Source organism: Onthophagus taurus, chromosome 1 (genome assembly GCF_036711975.1).
Source record: "Onthophagus taurus isolate NC chromosome 1, IU_Otau_3.0, whole genome shotgun sequence".
Taxonomy (NCBI): domain Eukaryota; kingdom Metazoa; phylum Arthropoda; class Insecta; order Coleoptera; family Scarabaeidae; genus Onthophagus; species Onthophagus taurus.
The window spans coordinates 24,097,061-24,116,808 of record NC_091966.1 but is presented as its reverse complement, the minus strand read 5'-3'; the positions used below and the strand labels follow the sequence as shown (position 1 = coordinate 24,116,808).

At 36.9% G+C, this 19,748-nt stretch overlaps 3 protein-coding genes across 5 annotated transcripts in view; 2 read left to right on the top strand and 1 right to left on the bottom strand.

Annotated features, from left to right (window-relative positions):
• Nucleotides 1–19,748, top strand: part of LOC111416117 (juvenile hormone epoxide hydrolase 2-like) — a 31,599-nt gene that overhangs the window by 4,526 nt on the left and 7,325 nt on the right. The gene's annotated exons all lie outside the window — the stretch shown is intronic.
• LOC139431144 (uncharacterized) lies at nucleotides 5,127–8,268 on the top strand. Of its 3 annotated transcripts, XM_071198764.1 has the most exons (3): nucleotides 5,127–5,544; nucleotides 5,605–5,685; nucleotides 5,746–8,268. In XM_071198764.1, exon 3 carries the CDS (start codon nucleotides 5,881–5,883, stop codon nucleotides 7,036–7,038), a length of 1,158 nt encoding a protein of 385 aa, XP_071054865.1. In that variant the 5' UTR covers nucleotides 5,127–5,544; nucleotides 5,605–5,685; nucleotides 5,746–5,880; the 3' UTR covers nucleotides 7,039–8,268. The 3 variants fall into 3 exon arrangements, with proteins under 3 accessions (XP_071054865.1, XP_071054866.1, XP_071054862.1); XM_071198765.1 differs by lacking the exon at nucleotides 5,605–5,685; XM_071198761.1 differs by having other exon boundaries at nucleotides 5,605–8,268.
• Nucleotides 11,779–15,953, bottom strand: LOC139432633 (uncharacterized). Its single transcript, XM_071201346.1, has 2 exons — nucleotides 15,053–15,953; nucleotides 11,779–14,993 (listed from the first exon to the last, which is right to left on the bottom strand). The coding sequence occupies exons 1-2, from the start codon at nucleotides 15,609–15,611 to the stop codon at nucleotides 11,779–11,781; spliced, it is 3,774 nt and encodes a 1,257-aa protein (XP_071057447.1). The 5' UTR covers nucleotides 15,612–15,953.

Here is a 19,748-nt window from a genome sequence, read left to right as displayed (position 1 = left end):
CGATAAAATCTTGTTGGATGTAGATTTGTTTAAATTATTTCACAATCAATAAAGACATGGGTAAGGTGCGGATTGATGAGAGTAAAAATGAGATGCATAGAATGTATGCATGGACTTATGCGTATAGACAATCACGAAAGTGTAATTGGGAGGAAATGTATTTAGATCGTCTTAGATTTAAGAATAGAATAAGTTATGTAAATGATATGTTACACCTGTACTTAAGCAGCGAATTTAGAAATAAGATTTTTCATGAAAGATTTAAATATGTAATGACTTAAAATAAATAAAATTTTTTTTCAAATGTGAGCGTATTATTAACCATCCAATATTCACCGAATAATGTGCGAAAGCTATTAAATATAATGGTATGAATGTTAGGACAGTGAAACAGTATGCATCGATCAAGCAAACGGTCTGGTCGAGGTATTGTGAATACATTAATCAATAAGCTTCCGATAGAACTACATTTGCCAGGTTATAATTATTGCGGTCCGGGAACCAAATTGGTAAAGAGATTAGTTCGTGGAGATCGGGGAGTGAATAAATTAGACGACGCCTGTAAAACGCATGATATTGCCTACGCAGCGACATCGAATTTAGCTGAGCGACACATAGCCGATAAAGAGTTGTATAAGACGGCGAAAGAGCGGTTGAGAAGTAAAGACGCAAGCTTAGGAGAGCGACTATCGTCGGCGTTAGTGTCAACGATAATGAAAGGAAAAACAATAATGGGTATGGGAATGCAAATTCGTGCCCTAAGACGTAGAGGGACAACTCGTCAGAAGTTGAAACGTGGCGGTAAGTTGTCGTTTACGCAGGCAATGAACTTAGTGCGGCGAGCGATTGCACAGACCAACAGTACGAATACAAAGGGAGATGTACAAGTGGGTTACAATCTGTTGAAACCTTATCAAGGTAGAATACTTAAACCGCGCGGAAAAATAATCAAGATTCCCAAGACGGGAGGTTTTTTACCCTTAATACTTGCAGCTTTGGGTGCTCTCGGTTCTTTAGGCGGAGGTGCAGCAGCTATTGCAAAAACCGTAAACGAAGCAAAAATAGCAAGGGAGCAGTTACAAGAAGCCCAACGTCACAATCGGGCTATGGAACCAAAAGCGATCGGCAGCGGTTTGTATATTAAACCATATAAGCAAGGTTGCGGACTAGTCATGAAAACGGTATCACGAAAATCAAAGCGACTAAAACGCCCCAAGAGGGCGAACAAAATTGGTACAGGAATGTTTATTAATCCATATAAAAAGGGTTGTGGTTATAAAACTGTAGCAAAAAACTAATAAAAATACCCCAACATTCTTTAACGGATGTAGAGTTAAGGCGATATGCACGAGCGCTTGATCTGTTAAACTTTCGTGGGGTGTACATGAGAAACAATTTACCGAAGAAAATCCGAAAACGAGAGAGTGGGATAATAAATCTTGATAATCGTACGGGTCCCGGTACTCACTGGACAGCTTACAACAAGGATGGTGTAAATGTTAACTACTTTGACAGTTATGGAGATTTACGACCACCGATTGAAGTGGAGAAGTATTTTATATCGGATGGGGGGAGAAATATTGTGAGGTATAATTATCGACGATATCAAAAAGAAGATCAAACAAATTGTGGACAATTGTGTCTGCATTTCTTAGATAGTTTAAATACCAAGGAAGTATCCGTGTAAGATTAGTCTTGAGAACAACAATGGAACAAGATACAATACATACAAGTTATACATTTACGCTCACCGGAAGGGGGTCGGAGTTGTCTTGTAACTTTAACCCACCGATTTATTTGAATGAACTCGGTACATACGAGTTAGCTCTTTTAAATTTCGAAACGTTCAATACGTTACCTAATATCGATTCAACAAACAATATTTTACAATATGAAGATCATATGGGAAATTTTACAGAGAATATTGAAATACCGCTAGGAACATACGATATTAACGATATTAACGAATACGTTAAAAAAACATTAACAGCGAGGAATATTCTCAGCGTGACTACACCGGGTACACAGATACGCATAAGAGGTAATAATAATACGCAACGTGCTGAGATAAAAACAAACCGGCGAATAAATTTTGCTAGCGATAATTCAATCGGTTCCTTACTTGGTTTTAACCCTAAAGTTATACCTAAAAACACGATAACAGAATCGGATCATATCGTGAATATAAATAAAACGAATGCATTACAAATTTATTGTAATTTGAGCTCCGGATCGTATACGAATGGACAACCCATGCACGTGTTGTATCATTTCTTCCCGAACGTACCGGCTGGTTTTAAAATAATAGAAGCTCCGCAACAACCGATTTACTTACCTGTTACAACGAACGTGATTAGTACATTAATAGTACGCATACTTGATCAGGACGGTCAGTTGGTAAACTTCAGAGACGAAGAAGTGACCGTGAGAGTGCACTTGAAATCGGTGTGAGTAGTAGGGTATTTAATATGGGTATAGTGTACGACGTTCGAAGAAAAGCACAGGAAAATCTGGGTGATAGAGTAATGTATAAAACGGTACGAAAGGATGTAAAACCTAACAGTAAGCGAAAATCAACTACCCAGTTAACACGCGTCAATCGTCAGTATTTAAGCAACTTAGGTTTTCAACTACTATAAATGGAGTCCTTAAACGTCACAGAGAAAATAAAAGTAGATAACTCGATTGTAAGTTACGAATATCATTCCCATCAACCGTTTGGTTCTACTAGCTTCGGTAACAATGATGAAATTCGTATAGGCATACCCGAAATAGACAATTACACATTGCCTCATGAAAGTTTTTTGTATGTGGAAGGGAGCGTACGTAAACTGGATGCGAGTGGTAAAGCAACAAAAGATGCTAGTGCAACTGCAAAATTGATAAATAATCCTGTAGCGTTTATGTTCAGTGATATTCGCTATCTTATAAATGGTGTTCAAATAGATGGAGTGAGAAACGTGGGGTTAACATCATGTATGAAAGGATACTTTTCGTATACCCCTCACGATATAATAAAGTTGGCGAACGCAGGTTGGAACATGGGCGAGGATCTGCTAGGTCAAGTGGTCCCAACATCCCCTGTAACGGATGCAATAATGGATAAAAATGGAAATTTTGGATTGAGTGTACCGCTAAAGACATTAATAGGGTTTGCTGAAGATTTTAAAACAATTGTGATGAATGTGAGACAAGAGCTAGTGTTAATTCGTAATAATGATGATAATGATGTGCTTGTGAATACGGTAGAAGAACCGTTACAGTTAAAAATCGATAAAGTTGTGTGGAGAATGCCCCATCTAGCCGTAGGCTTACGAGAACAATTAGCTCTAACAAAAATAGCAGGACGAAATATTGATCTGCAAATACCTTTTCGCAGTTGGGAAGTACATGAATATCCTTCTTTACCTCAAACAACAAAGCATTCATGGGCTGTGAAAACAGCTCCGCAGTTGGAAACACCTAGATTTATAATAATTGGGTTTCAAACAAAGAAGAAAGGAAAACAGTTGGCGAACATGGCAACCTTTGATAATGTAAAACTCACCAATTTGACGGTATTCCTAAACGGTGAACGCTACCCATACGATAATCTGAACGTGGACTTTGATAGTAATCGTGTCGCAGTGTTATATGACATGTATACACGCTTTCAAAAGTCCTACTATGGGAAGGAAGGAGAACCATTACTCACTCCGAAACAATTTATTGAAAATTATCCACTGATTGGAATTGATTGTACATATCAAGCAGAAGCGCTACACAAAAGTGGGGTAGAAATACGGATAGAATTTACGACAAAAAATCCGATTCCTGATGGTACCACAGCATACTGTTTAGTTTTACATGATAAGGCGTTTCAATATTCTCCACTAACAAAAATCGTCAAACAAATGACTTGAGTATGGGGAAAGAAGGGTTGGTAGTGTGTAGTTGGATCGGATCCTGAGCCGCATCGCACCCGTAGCTCATCATCCGAAATGTGAGACTTCTATATTCAGCGTAAACAAAAAAAAAAGTCGTAGAGTATAAGTTGTGCGACAGATTTCTACGGCTGCATAGTATGGATAATCGTGTTGATGTACGGAAGCAAGATGTATTCAAATAAAACTCAATACATAATTCTCGATATACAAGGTTTCATGGTCAACGAAGATCAGTTCGTACCTAAAGAATTAGCATCATGTGATAGTAACAAATGCATAACCCACCACGTTTTTCAACCGAGTAGCAGTATAGCTTCATTACCATCTAAATATAGGAATACTGCAAACTGGTTAATGACACATCATCATTGCATCGACTGGAAAGTTGGTTTTATCCATCCAATGGAATTCGACGCCATAGTCAAATATCTGTGTCGGAATGTCAAGAAAGTGTATGTTAAAGGACCTGAAAAAATTAAATTTTTAAGACATATTATTTCCGCGCCGATATTTGCGTTGGAAGGTAGTATCTATAAACTTGAGATGGGTATACCGAGCTGTGCTTTTCACTCGCGACGAAGAAGTATGTGCGCTCTTTCCAATGTACGCCACTTACAAGAAGTTGTCGAAGAGGGGGTGCAAAACAAGGATGCGAAAGACAGTCGGTGACTATAAAGCAGAGACAAGTCGTAATGGGGGATAGTTAAGAGCTGGTTGCGATGGAACAAGTGTTCACTGTGTTTGGGTGTTGGCCACTTACATCTGCCAAGAAAGTGTACAGCGTAATGAAAAAATATGAACAAGATGCCTCATTTGCGAACATTCCAGCTCGTGATTTAAAATATTTACCAACACAGTATTATTTCGATAAAGTACCATCTATGGAATTACGAAGAATTTGGACCCAACTACCGTTCGCCTACCAGCAATCGAAAATGTTACAAATGAAGTTACCGTGTCTTGAACATTATAATAATGATTGTGCGGAAACTCATTTCGATGGACCACCACCACCTAAAATGCATTGTATTAAATGTACGTTAGAAAAGAAATAAATGTTATTTTTTTATCCATATTGATGAGTTTTATTTAAAGAAACCTCTTCACCTCCCCTTCCCCCTCCCCCCTCCCGCACCGCCCGCGCGGGGGGGTGGGGCAGGGGTGGGGCAGGGGAGGGGGAGGGGAGGGGGAGGGGGGAGGGGGGATTGTAACCCCCCTTGAGTCACGGGCGAAGATAAGGTCCGAACGACCTCGCATTCTCAGACAGTATGACCTCCCCTTGGGCCACAGGCGATAACAAGGAGAAAACCTGGACAACCTCGCATTCCCAGACAGTATGACCTCCCCTTCAGTCACAGGCGATAACAAGGAGAAGACCTAAACGACCTCGCATTCCCAGACAGTTGACCGGACAAATACCTGTTCACTAACCCGTACTTAAAGGTAGTGGAAAGTGGGTTACTCCTCACTCCGTGTACAGCAGTCGCTGAGTGATATAGTAGTGTACAAAAGACGATAATTCCTTAAAAAGTGTGTTTACAATAATAACAGATTTTGTTAAAAACTGTGTTTTTCCGACCACGAAGAAATCGCCTTCTGCTAGAAAACCATTTGAAAAGTAAGTTACATCAATACAATTTTTATCGGTTTTCTTCATGTATGTTTGTGATGATTTCAGGTATTAATTGTTATACGCTGAGAAAAGTGGTTCTTCAGCGCATTGCAAACCTGTCAGACGTGATAGAAAACCATTTGAAAAGTAAGTTACATCAATACAATTTTTATCGGTTTTCTTCATGTATGTTTGTGATGATTTCAGACATTAATTGTTATACGCTGAGAAAAGTGGTTCTTCAGCGGATTGCAAACTTGTCAGACGTGAGCGAACGTATAATTTTAATAAAATAATCCAAATTTTTTGTAACCCTTTTGATTCCTTGAAGTCTTTCCCATTATGCTTCACTTAATTGGTAACAGCCACGCTCGTGCAAGCGATAATACCGATGGTATGACCGACCCACTGGTTGCCGTGCTGCCACGCAATAACGACAGTACGAATGTTGTTGAGTCAAGCCTACCGTCGTTACCATTATATTGCAGCGGCAACTTTGACGGTTTGAGTCGTACCATGCAGGATTTCACTACAGACCCACCACTGTACGAGCAAATAATGAATGAGCTCCGGTCACAGCCAGGGAACGACAATGGTGCGATTGTTACCACCAGTCCAACCTTGTCGTCCTACGGCTTAACTCGCATCAGTATGGAGATACGAGAAGAAGGAACATATCAGGAAGTTGTTGTGCCACCTGAACCTGCTACCAATCAGGCCGACGTGGTACAACCACTTCCAGATATTGTACATACGGATGTCACAAGTCAAGCACCTGCTGAAAACCAGGTGCTTGCGGCACCGTCTGTACCAGCGACGGAAGACGTATCCCAACCCTCCGATAGGATATGTGTTTCGCCTGTCTTCTCGAGTGGACCCATACGGTACACATCCCGCCGTATAAAAAAACGCGTCAACTTGTTGTCAAGGGGTTGCGTGAAACAAACTACCCGCCCAAACCCTTCTCCTGCTTCACAAGACTCCTGTAGATTGCTGCGAAACGCATTAGCCAAACCTCCCCGTAACACACGAAGAGTACCTACACTCGCTACAGTAACCAGACCTGCAACGGTGGTTACATCTCCACCAGAGGTGACCATCGACATCCGTGACAGCCCGCCAACTATCACAACTATCCCACCACAAAATGTGGTGTTCCCACCACCTTTACCTATCCCTACTATCCCGCAGAGGCAAAATCTTCCAGCTGTAAATACCGCACATCCCGACCCATGGGTTGATGCGTTTCTGCATTCAACAACCAACTTGGCAAGCAGTCTTTTGTCCCAAGAGGATTTTTTCATCTTGGGCTTGAAACCTCAATTGCAAACCAAAGTGACGACTTTGGAACATCATAAGCGCCACTTCGTGAACGCGTTGAATGCAGTAAACCAGAATCCCACCGTCTGCTTTGCTGCTTCTTCAAACATCCTTAACATGTACAACACCAAAATTAACCTGTATAAGTCCCTTCTCAGGCTGCTGCCTGACAACGGTTAATAGCGTTTTTTTTTTGAAGCTCGTTCAGTTTTTTTGTCTCTTGCAGTGTTAACGTTGCAGGAGTTGGCTATGGAGAGCGTTAATTCGACGATTTCCCGTAAAGACCGTACGTTGCGGTTAGTAGATGTTTTACCAAAGACTCTACTACTAAACGTAATGTACAGCTGGGACATATGCTTCTGGCGTCGAATATCCCGAAAGGGCGATCGAATCAATCTTGGGGAGGTTTGCTTCCCCACCGTGGAACGCTTTGGAAAGAAAATGTCGCAAGGCACCGTACATAAGTTGTTCCACGGTTCTCCGGTTGATTGGAGTTCAACTTTCGGAGTGGGTCTTCAGTATCAAGCAAGGTATGTTTTTTATGAATCACATTTGGGCAACCTTTGCTATCGTTGTCGACGCCGCCTACACCATATTAGTATAACGAACGTTTTACAACTGGATTGTCGTGTGAAATTGCGCTCGAAAATAAAGTATGCATCTTCTGAACGATTGCAGACTATTATTTTAAATAAAAAATATTGGTGTGCGATGTGTTGTCGTGTGTCTTTGTTTCGAGTCTGTTTTAAACCACAACTTGAGGAGGATCAAAGTACTGAGGAATTGTCGGAGGGATGTCTCAGCAACTAATATGTTGTAGGTGGTTTTTTCAAATTTGTACACCATCCTTGTATGATACTGAAAATCGTTCGAATTGATGATATGACAACAAGTTCGCTTCCTTTTCACCTTTTCCGCTCCCATGCTTTTGTTTATATGTATTATTAATTATTTATTTGAATATTTACCGTATCTACTTATTGTTACCGCTCCCATGCTTTTGTTAATATGTATTATTAATTACTTATTTGAATATTTACCGTATCTACTTATTGTTAATTTAATACTAAGTAGTGTAAATTGTACTGTGACTTACACTGCTTTATTTTGTTTAATCACATAACATCTGTATGTGAATAACCCACTGGTGGTTCTACTACATCAACCATACAGATACTTTTGAAATCATGATAATAAATAATTTTGTAAATTTATGTATACCACGTCTTATTGTAAAATAAATATTGTGTAATATTACGCACGCTTTAAATAACTTTCAAACTCAATGTTAACAGTTTATATAGTTAAAGTGTTGTAAACCATTATTTTGAAACAATGATAATAAATAATCTGCTGAAATTTTTTGTATGCTACATTTTATGATAAAATAAACATTGTTTTCTACTACGACTTCATTTCTTGTTAATCTCCCGTTCAAGTATCACCCGTCAGCATGGTTGAAGACGTTAAGTTTGTTAGCCAACCTTTAACACTACCAATCTGTAATCTTCATAACGACTTCGCTGCAAATAAATTTAAACGACATAGCGAATTATTTGGTGGGGAATGTAAACGTGGTTTGATAATTGGTTCTTCGGGTGCCGGAAAAACAAACGTAATGTTAACTTTATTGACAGCTCTCAACGGGTTGCGCTTTTTGAATGTATATTTGTGCTCTAATTCACTCTACCAAATCAAATACGAATTTCTACGACAATTACTTAAACCTATCCGCTCTTGCGGCTATTATGAATACTCAGATGTCGGACGATTTCTACCACCGTCAAAGGTGAAAGAATATTCAATTATTATTTTTGATGATATTGCTCCTACAGAGCAACAGATTATCAAGGAATATTTTTCATACGGTCGTCATAGAAACGTTGATACTTTTTTACTCGCTCAAAGTTATAGCGCCATTTCCAAGCAGCTTTTACGTGACAATTGCAACCTTTTAGTTTTATTTAAACAAGATCTCACTAACTTGAAACATATTTACAACGATCATTTGCTAGGGGACATTACGTGGGATGATTTTGTCAGAATTTGTCGAACTTGTTGGGATACACCGCACGGTATATTAGTTATTGATTTAGATTGCGATAAAAATAACGGACGCTATCGGAAAGGTTTCGATGAGTACATTATACTGTAAAACCATTGACTTTACGACTGCATGCTCAGTCTCTGTGCGATCATTACACTATCACGTTGAACTATGAATCGTAATGTTGCACAACAGTTAATAGCTGCGCGAGAAGATGTTAAACATAAAATACGCACTTTGAAAGGAGATATAAAACAGAAGCAGTCCATTGCCGAAGCTCAACTCGCTCCACTGAAAGAACCTCTGACAGATATTTCCAAAAAATTACAAACTGTCAATTTATTAGCGCTCGACAATAAATTCGGGATAAAACGTGATTTATTTACCCCGAAAAAGGAGCAGTCACCAGATATCTCAGCCTTACTGGCTGACTTGCAGAAACCTTCTAAAGGACTTAAACTGGAAACTCCTAGAGTGAAACCTAAACGTAGAGTTACGTCAACACCCATTAAACCGGGAGCTAGCATGGATGTTTCACCGGAACTCGCACGGAGTCCGCAATTTCTCAGCGACGAAGAGGTGTTCGAGGGTCGAGATACTACACCTGAGGTTTCTGTTCGTGAGTCAGACACATCTTTAGATGTCTACGAGCGGGACGCTAGGGAGCAGTTGGCGCGCATGAAAGAGAATATGGAGGGAATGATGGAACAGACAGTTATTAGAGAAGCTTTAGGGCAGCTGGACCCCTTACCACGTACCTATGTTACGGGTTTAACAGTAGATGTAAATAACGAGTTCGATCAAACTTACGGTGTTCGTGCACTTACCGATGGATTGTATATCGCAAATCAACCAATAACGTTTGACGGGAAAAACATTTTGGTGGGTGAATTTACTTATACAGGAACACCGGGGTTATACGAGTTGTTATTCAAAAATAAACCGGGTAAATTTACTTTACCAGATGCGAGAAATTACAAAGATATCTTACAACGTTCGAATGTACATAAAAGAGATTATGACGCTTCAAAAAGTATCATAACTGATGATGAAAATGAAAAGTTTGTGAACATAATCAAACCAATTTCCTTGGGTCAAAGACCAAATGTGTACTGGGCTCGATATTGGCCAAAACCTAAAACTGGATCAGGTCACTTAAATAAGTTGTTAGTACCTGCTGCAATTAAAGAGTACGAATACTGGGACGACGTGAACGAATTAGTTGATCGGTTGCGTTTACTACTTGCTTCCGAAGCAGCAGGTCATACTGCTCATCATAACGAAATTATATCCCTCATAGAGGAATTACGGGAAGCGCAAGTCATTCGTTAAGGGTATATAAACTTTTTTCTGTTTCTGTGACGCTTCAGAAGCCAATATGCCTTTAAACCGTTTTGGTGAACATGGTTCTACATCTATCGATAAATTTGGTAAGCATGTTCACCACCATGTTATACAGAACCACATAGCAAGATCCGAAGTTCTACAACCTTCATCAACATTTATTTTAACTTTACGTGGTGATGGAGATGTTGATCCAAAAACAAAACTTTATAAAATCACAAACAAAAGTGGAATTACGGATTACATCAATTCTTTCTACGAAGGTATGATAAAAGATGTTGTAAAGTCCGCTCATGTTCAGTTACTTGTTAACGATATCGTTATTAAGTCGCTCCAGGGAGTCCAACTCAAACGCGGAGATACCATTAAGTGTAAAAATAATGCACCGATAGGAGGACTACCTTTTCTTGTAGAGTTGTTGATTGAAGGGGTTGTAGAGTAATGGTTAGTGTTAAGCGAGATCTCGTTAACGAACTACATGCACCTGCGAGACGACATTATCGGCGACGCCGCGTTCTGCTTCACGGACTATTGGATCTTTATCAAGCTGATTTGGTTGAAATGATCCCATATGCGTCGGTCAATAAAGGTTACAAGTATATACTGACTGTTATCAACGCTTTTTCAAAATACGCATGGGCCTTACCACTCAAAACCAAAACTGGGAAAGAGGTTACTCAAGCTATGAAGGACATTTTGCATAGTAAAAAGAATATTACTCCGAGCAACTTACAAACCGATAATGGGAAAGAGTTTTACAATAGCGATTTTCAAAAATTAATGGAACAACTTAACATTAATCATTACAGCACCTATTCCACTTTAAAAAGCTCGATTATCGAACGGTTTAATAGAACCCTAAAAAATAAAATGTGGAAAGAATTTAGTATGCAAGGAAATTATCGCTGGTTAGACTTACTACCCAAATTACTAAAATCTTACAACAACACAATACATCGCACCATTCACATGAAACCTTCAGCTGTTAATCGACGAAATGAATCTGCTCTGTTAAATACTGTATACAATTCCATTAAAGTTGTCGACCCCAACCACCATAAATTTAATGTGGGGGAACACGTGCGAATTAGCAAGTACAGACACGCTTTTGCTAAAGGTTACCAACCAACTTGGTCCAATGAAATTTTCACCATAGCGACAGTTCAAAATACTAATCCCAGGACTTACCTTATTAAAGATGGTAGAGGAGAACCCATTCTTGGAGCATTTTACGACGAAGAATTACAACGTGTGAAACACCCGGATGTATTTTTAATTGAAAAAGTTCTTCGTCGAAAAGGAAATAAAGTCCGAGTGAAATGGTTGGGAATGGATAGCTCTCATAATTCTTGGATTGCAAAAAAGGATGTATTATAATTTTTACACTAAGAAAATAAAAAACTTTTTTTTTAATTTCGTTGATTTTATTTCAAGTAACCTTTTTAACAACCTACTTTCTACTTTATATACAAGTTTTGTGATACAAGCAAGTATTTTTTTTTTTTACAAATTAACTGATCGCAATTTAACTAGCCATACATGTTTACGTTTAACAACTCCAATAAGTTGTCCAAAAGATCTTCCCTGCGTAGATCTTCAATAAGATAGTTTCCCCAAGCTAACGTATGACATCCATCCTCCATCACGTAACGTTTATCGTCATGTGCAGAGAGCGCCACTTTATTCTTTAGTTCTGTATACATCGTGTGATAGGAGGAGCGAAAGACATACATCTTTTTTCGCACAGAACCTCCATCTTCGATAATCCGTTTATATTCTGAAACACTTAAGTTTTTATCGATAACATACTTTTTCACACCCTTGGCACGCTTGACAACTCCTTCCAAAGTGTTAATACAATAAGCTTTAGCTCCTGTACCATAAAACGATGTTAATATCGTATTTGGGTACTCATCTTTCATTTTTCCAACTATCGGCGGCCCTGGAGGAATATTATGTCTGTTGTTTAACTTGTAATTAGAGGTATCGAACATCTCTATATTTTCTTTGATATCCTGGTATACATTCTCAGTAAATATTTCGAGAATTAACGAATCCGTATCTGTATATAACAATAATACGTTTTCACCATATTTCTCTTTTAAAAAATTATAAAAAAAGTTATAAATGACCGCTTTCGACAATTCCAGTACGCTAAACCCTACATACAGAGGTTTGTTATATTTGACCTCCACCTTCTGCATTTCAATGGCTGCCAAATTATGGCAGAAAATTTTCGATGACTTGAAAGTCGGCTTTGCGATAAGAGCTTCTGCACCGGGTCTCCTGTAACGATTCTCCCAATGTGACACTAATCGTATATCGACTCTATTTTCAACATTTTCCATCGTTTTCCCATACACGATATTATTCATTTGTTTATAATGATTTTTCCCAAATTCATTCGTAGCATTCATTCGTTTCTCAGAGTTAAAATCGATATATGGTTTCATCCACGGCGATTGTTGAAATTGCAATGCACGGTGTATTTTGGTTAGCTTAAGACCTTTTTTCACACATTCACGTAGGTTTACATAGTGAATTATGTATTTCGATTTATTTTGTAAGTTCGCAATCAACTTAGGATGCTTCGATCCGGGAGCGATTATGTTTTCGGGACAAAACGGTAGATCATCATGCTGGTTGTGTAACCTTTCGGGATACTCCAAATCCACTTCAAAGACATAACCAAGGTGTTCATCATCTAAACACTCCACATCTATATCTGCTATTTCTTGGTTCGACAACCATCGAAAACCGCCTGTTGGTAATTTACAACTCATTGCATACCCATACAAATTGGTAGCGTCCAAGTATAGAATATATGATGATGGTTTTTCCGGGTTAAAATCGTCAAGGAACTTGTTGTTTGCTATTGCAGATCGTTTTACACACATACAGAGACCGCCTCTAATTCCTTTCTTAAAAAAGTGTAACATGTCAATGTCTGATAACAATTCTAATTTTACACCTGTCATTTTTAACAGAGCATCCCACCCAAACCCGGGCGCAGTATAATAATGGCAAGGATCCAGATTGTAATTCTCCAAAGATATTGTCCTGAAATTTTCAAAGACGTCAGTCAACATTAACACATCTGACGTCAAATACAGGTCACTGTATTCTCCCAACGTTGTACACTTAAATTTATTCCATACAGTCTGTGCTCTAGAGTATTGTTCCTTTGAAATATTACTTGAACTCAATATGTCGTAAAACTGTGTATGATCAGGCAATTTACTATACTCCAACTTTTCAAACGAATCTACGAACGAATATGGAAATACACCTTTCTGGCGCATCAATCTAAATTCTTCAGAGTCTTTGAATTTTTTTTTCACTTCCACACAATCCTTATCATCCAAATATGAAACCAACTTTTCCAAAGAACTCGCCATAAATCTAAACGAGTCGACGAATCTTATTTTCATAAACACTTTGCGTTTCTTTCCCTTGTTATCGGTTGTTTCTCCGACAACTATTTTTTTGGAAAAAGAAATATATTTTTCTTTGTTTTGTGCTATCACCTCTACTTCCTCCTTGTTTAGGGCAATACTTTTCACAAACATGTGGGCATCGTAATTCGACAGGTTGTGGAAAAACACAGGGATAAACATCGGTAATTTATAATTTATATTGCAGACGGAATGCGCAGGACCCCTATACAATCCTGTCAAGTGATCGTGATCACACACTTTCTCTTCTTTGTTTATTGGTTTATCACAAATGTGACATACGGAACTCAGTTCATGTACAAATTGGTCCAGACAGCTTAGCGGTATCATATCCTTTGTTTGCCTCAAATGTTGTTTATAGATCTCTATTACATCCTTCTCCAATCTTATAATAAATTCCAGAGCAGCGTTTCGCCCTCGGTATATTCGGAATTTCGATAAGTTATCATCGTAAGCACACTTAATGTAGTACGCAAACGCGTATGGTTCGTGTTCAAAACATCGGGCCGTATATGGTTTATTATCATCGTAAACTTTTCCTTCTTCGGGCGTTAAGGGTTTCAGAATCGCCTCGAAATCGGCGTACACCACAAACGGAACTTTCATTTTTTTTTCAAATCCTTCAAATTGTAAAACATTTTCCTTTTCTAGATGTCCGAACTTATTCACTTTTATTTGTTCGCTTGGTACTGTTGCTTTCACTTTTTTACAGTCATCCATCTGATGTCGTACCAACTTGTCTTCAGTTGAAAAGTATTGCAAACAACCCTCACAAATATATCTTTGATGTTCATGAGTCGATGATTGTGTATTTATCAGTCGAGATAAGTTTTTTATCCAACAATAGTGGTTATTCCCGAAATTGTCGCTGACTACTAATAAGTTTACATGACGCTCCCGTTTCTGTTTACATATACATACAGTTACAATATCATCTACCATTTTCTCTCCATTATACCAAGAATTTATACCATAGACGTTAATTGAAATGTTATTTTCTTCCTCAAATTTTGGTATGTCTCTGATGGGTACTGGGAATGTTACGCAGTCAAACTTTAATTCTGTTTCCCTATAATCTGGGTATGATGATATTCTTTGCGGTAAACCTGTGGGTTGGTACAGCGCGGACATCAGTGCCCAAGCAAAGCACTTATTATCGTTATTTTGCACATTTATTACCGCTCTCTTCCCTTTTATGGATGTCGGTAAGTCGATGTAGCTCGATGCTCTTGTAGGATTAAACTTGTTACAGTTCACTTCAAGATATAATATTTCCAACAAGGTCCAACCTGCAGTATTAACGCCTTTAGTTTCGCATTTTACTACTTTTCTATTCTTATACTCTTACCTGAGTCCCGTTCTTGGAATTCCGACATTTTCACCATAATCTCGTCCATAAAGTCCTCGTATGTTTGGTACAAGTCTACGGCTACTGTTATAATTTTATTTTTTGTGTTGAATGATTTGATTTCCACTTCTTCCTTCGTATTTATGAAATACAATCCAAAAATTTCCGTATTCACTTTTAAACTACCATTTACATTCCTCACGGACTGTATCAAACTGATAACTTTTTCTCTAATTCGGTTACTGAATTCCTTCATGTCTACGTACTTCCGTTCATGATCGCTCACTCTAAAACTACATATTTTATCTCCAAATATCGAATCTATTTTTTCTACACCATCATCTATTATTACGAAGGCTTTCTGTTTATGTTTGTTGCTGCGCAGATGTGAGGAATAACATTGTCTGGTTACGTGTTCATCACATATTTCACACACTATAACATCTCCTTGTTGATCCTCTTCCACCTTTCGACGTTTCCCAATACATGCTGTGCGTTGATGTCTCACAAGATTATCTGGTCTAGTAAACTCTTTGTAACACACGTCGCAGGTCAACATGTTCACAACACTCTTACTTCAATACTGTTGAACACGATTTTCTATCTGCTATTTAAAGCATACCTCCTCCGAAGTGGGGTTTTCAATGAACTCACGTCGTGTAACCTTCATTTCAGGTCACGTACAAGGTCAATGTCATGGTCACAATTAAGGTTGACTTCAAGGTCTCCGTTGAGGTCAAAGTAAAGGTCATTGTTCAGGTCAAGGTTACTGATCAAGGTCATGGTCACTAAACGTGATCTTGACCTGAGGTGAGCTCAAAGTAAAGGTCATTGTTTAGGTCTAGGTTACTGGTCAACGACCCCCTTTGCAATAGCCGATTCTGGAACCTCCTCCCAGAACCTCAGGGCAAGGTCAAGGTCAAGGTCACTCAACGTGACCTTGGCCTTGACCTTGACCTGAGGTTCTGAGAGGAGGTTCTAGAATCGGCTTTTATCTACTACTATTGCAGCTATATTAAAAATAAAGTGTTTTTTATCCATGGCAAAAAATGGCATCAAAATGACATAAAATATACAATATTACAAACTGCGTAACCTATTGGTATACTCAGATTTTTTATAGATTTTATAGAAGCTTATAAGATAATTTAAGAAAATAAGAAAACCATTACGCCAAAACCTGAAACCTGATTTATATTTAAAGATGAAAGCTGAAGAGTTTGGAAAATTACTAGATTGATAAGATTTTCAGTGTACCACAGGATAGTTGGAAAGATAAGCATGACATAATATTGTTACCGGTAAGCATTCTGGAGCAGTAAAATTAATAAAGACGTCGGTTGTTTCTACTTGGTTGAAGCATATTTGGCCTAAATTAAGCGATGACGATGTTTTCAATGGGGATGAAACAGCACCTTACTGACAAAACTTACATCGGGTCGCATCCAAAAGTGTAAGGGTGAAAATGTGCAGGAAGTAAACAATCAAAATTAAAATTTTAAAATTATTAATAAAAAATTAATAAAATGAACAACTTCTGACTCCCTAAAATAATTTATTTATTCAGAACCGGTTTCAAAACTTAAAAAGTTTCATCTTCAGCTGAATCTACATATAATGGAGACAAAAGAAAATCATTTAAAAATAAAAAAGAATAATAAAACCAAACTTACAGTCATGTTAAACGAAACATTAAGAAGAACATTAGCTGATAAAAACTTATCAAAAAGACTTAATAGAAAAAGACTTAACAAAGCACACAAATGAAGGAAATTTAAAATCAAAAACGAAGGAAATGACAAACAGAGATGGAAAAATACAAAAATTAACAAACAAAATTATAGAATTAATTCCCAATATTCCATCCCTATTAAATCTCCTCCGTTTCTTACATTAATTAAAAACATTAACTAAATTTCAGAAAGGCAAGTGTAAAGTGGAATATAATTGATATCCAATTGGTCATTTAGTGTCATATATTCATTGTTATTTGTTGCTCTACTAATTTCAAGAGATTCCAAAAGATCCAACTTAAAACCTTTCTTACATTTATGTAATAATCTTGTTTGTAGATTTTGGATTATTCTTATGTTCCGCTAGTCTAATTTGTAATTTACGCCCAGTCTGTCCTACGTAAATAGCGTTGCATTTAGAACAACCGATAGAATATACTCCGCTTTCATTTAAGATGTTATTATTTCCAAAATGATAATTAGATAATAGATTGTTAATACTATTCTTATTAGAAAAAGCAAAGGAGGAATTATATTTTGAAAAATTTTTTTTAGTGTATTGAGTGACAATGTTGAAGGGGATAGGTTTATACAGTGTGTCCCCGGATTGTGTCCCCGTAAGGTATAATTGACGATAAATTTTTGAATTCAAATTCCATCTTTTACAATTAAAGTCTGGATGTCACAAAACGAAATATAACCAAGTTTTACGTTAAATGTCCTCAAACTACCAAAGTTAACGCAAGAAGTTTGTTAACCGTTGCAGGTAAAGTGGTCTTTCTGAGCAATGTACAGCAAAAGTTGATTAAAATAAAATGTTTGTTATGTTAAATTATAGCGATATGTCGAATTTTATTAATTTAGGATATAAAAGCAAAATGCAGATTTTTAAATCATAAGATTAACAAAACATTTTCGATCTAAACTAAGGCCAAGGTCACGTTGAGTGACCTTGGCCTTGACCTTGACCTGAGGTTCTGAGAGGAGGTTCTAGAATCGGCTTTTATCTACTACTATTGCAGCTATATTAAAAATAAAGTGTTTTTTATCCATGGCAAAAAATGGCATCAAAATGACATAAAATATACAATATTACAAACTGCGTAACCTATTGGTATACTCAGATTTTTTATAGATTTTATAGAAGCTTATAAGATAATTTAAGAAAATAAGAAAACCATTACGCCAAAACCTGAAACCTGATTTATATTTAAAGATGAAAGCTGAAGAGTTTGGAAAATTACTAGATTGATAAGATTTTCAGTGTACCACAGGATAGTTGGAAAGATAAGCATGACATAATATTGTTACCGGTAAGCATTCTGGAGCAGTAAAATTAATAAAGACGTCGGTTGTTTCTACTTGGTTGAAGCATATTTGGCCTAAATTAAGCGATGACGATGTTTTCAATGGGGATGAAACAGCACCTTACTGACAAAACTTACATCGGGTCGCATCCAAAAGTGTAAGGGTGAAAATGTGCAGGAAGTAAACAATCAAAATTAAAATTTTAAAATTATTAATAAAAAATTAATAAAATGAACAACTTCTGACTCCCTAAAATAATTTATTTATTCAGAACCGGTTTCAAAACTTAAAAAGTTTCATCTTCAGCTGAATCTACATATAATGGAGACAAAAGAAAATCATTTAAAAATAAAAAAGAATAATAAAACCAAACTTACAGTCATGTTAAACGAAACATTAAGAAGAACATTAGCTGATAAAAACTTATCAAAAAGACTTAATAGAAAAAGACTTAACAAAGCACACAAATGAAGGAAATTTAAAATCAAAAACGAAGGAAATGACAAACAGAGATGGAAAAATACAAAAATTAACAAACAAAATTATAGAATTAATTCCCAATATTCCATCCCTATTAAATCTCCTCCGTTTCTTACATTAATTAAAAACATTAACTAAATTTCAGAAAGGCAAGTGTAAAGTGGAATATAATTGATATCCAATTGGTCATTTAGTGTCATATATTCATTGTTATTTGTTGCTCTACTAATTTCAAGAGATTCCAAAAGATCCAACTTAAAACCTTTCTTACATTTATGTAATAATCTTGTTTGTAGATTTTGGATTATTCTTATGTTCCGCTAGTCTAATTTGTAATTTACGCCCAGTCTGTCCTACGTAAATAGCGTTGCATTTAGAACAACCGATAGAATATACTCCGCTTTCATTTAAGATGTTATTATTTCCAAAATGATAATTAGATAATAGATTGTTAATACTATTCTTATTAGAAAAAGCAAAGGAGGAATTATATTTTGAAAAATTTTTTTTAGTGTATTGAGTGACAATGTTGAAGGGGATAGGTTTATACAGTGTGTCCCCGGATTGTGTCCCCGTAAGGTATAATTGACGATAAATTTTTGAATTCAAATTCCATCTTTTACAATTAAAGTCTGGATGTCACAAAACGAAATATAACCAAGTTTTACGTTAAATGTCCTCAAACTACCAAAGTTAACGCAAGAAGTTTGTTAACCGTTGCAGGTAAAGTGGTCTTTCTGAGCAATGTACAACAAAAGTTGATTAAGATAAAATGTTTGTTATGTTATATTATAGCCATATGCGGAATTTTATTAATTTAGCGCATAAAAGAAAAAATGAGTTTTTTCTTGAAAATTTTTTTCTAATATCCCGTTTTACAATAAAAACAAATGATCTGAGTGAACTAACAATTATTATTTGATAGCTTAGCTTTAGCCTATTGTCTATTGTGCCTATTGTTAGATTAATTGATCATGTTTACATTACAACATAAAATATTTATAGTGCAGAGCTATGGATTGGGGAACATTAGTTACAATGCAGTTTTAAGGCAATTTGAGGAAAAATTTGGATTTTTAGTACTACAAAAACAATTAAGAGAGTTGTTAAAAAAAATTCAGAAACAGGCAATGTGGAAAATAAAAGGAAGGAAAAATAGCTTTTAGATGAACATG

Bases quoted from the DNA above. Each gene is read 5' to 3' on its own strand.
- LOC139432633 (XM_071201346.1), bottom strand. From the start codon at position 15,611: ATGTTGACCTGCGACGTGTGTTACAAAGAGTTTACTAGACCAGATAAT. The intron at 14,994-15,052 runs GTAAGAGTATAA...TTAATACTGCAG, and splicing joins ATTCCAAGAACGGGACTCAG to GTTGGACCTTGTTGGAAATA.
- LOC139431144 (XM_071198765.1), top strand. From the start codon at position 5,881: ATGCTTCACTTAATTGGTAACAGCCACGCTCGTGCAAGCGATAATACC.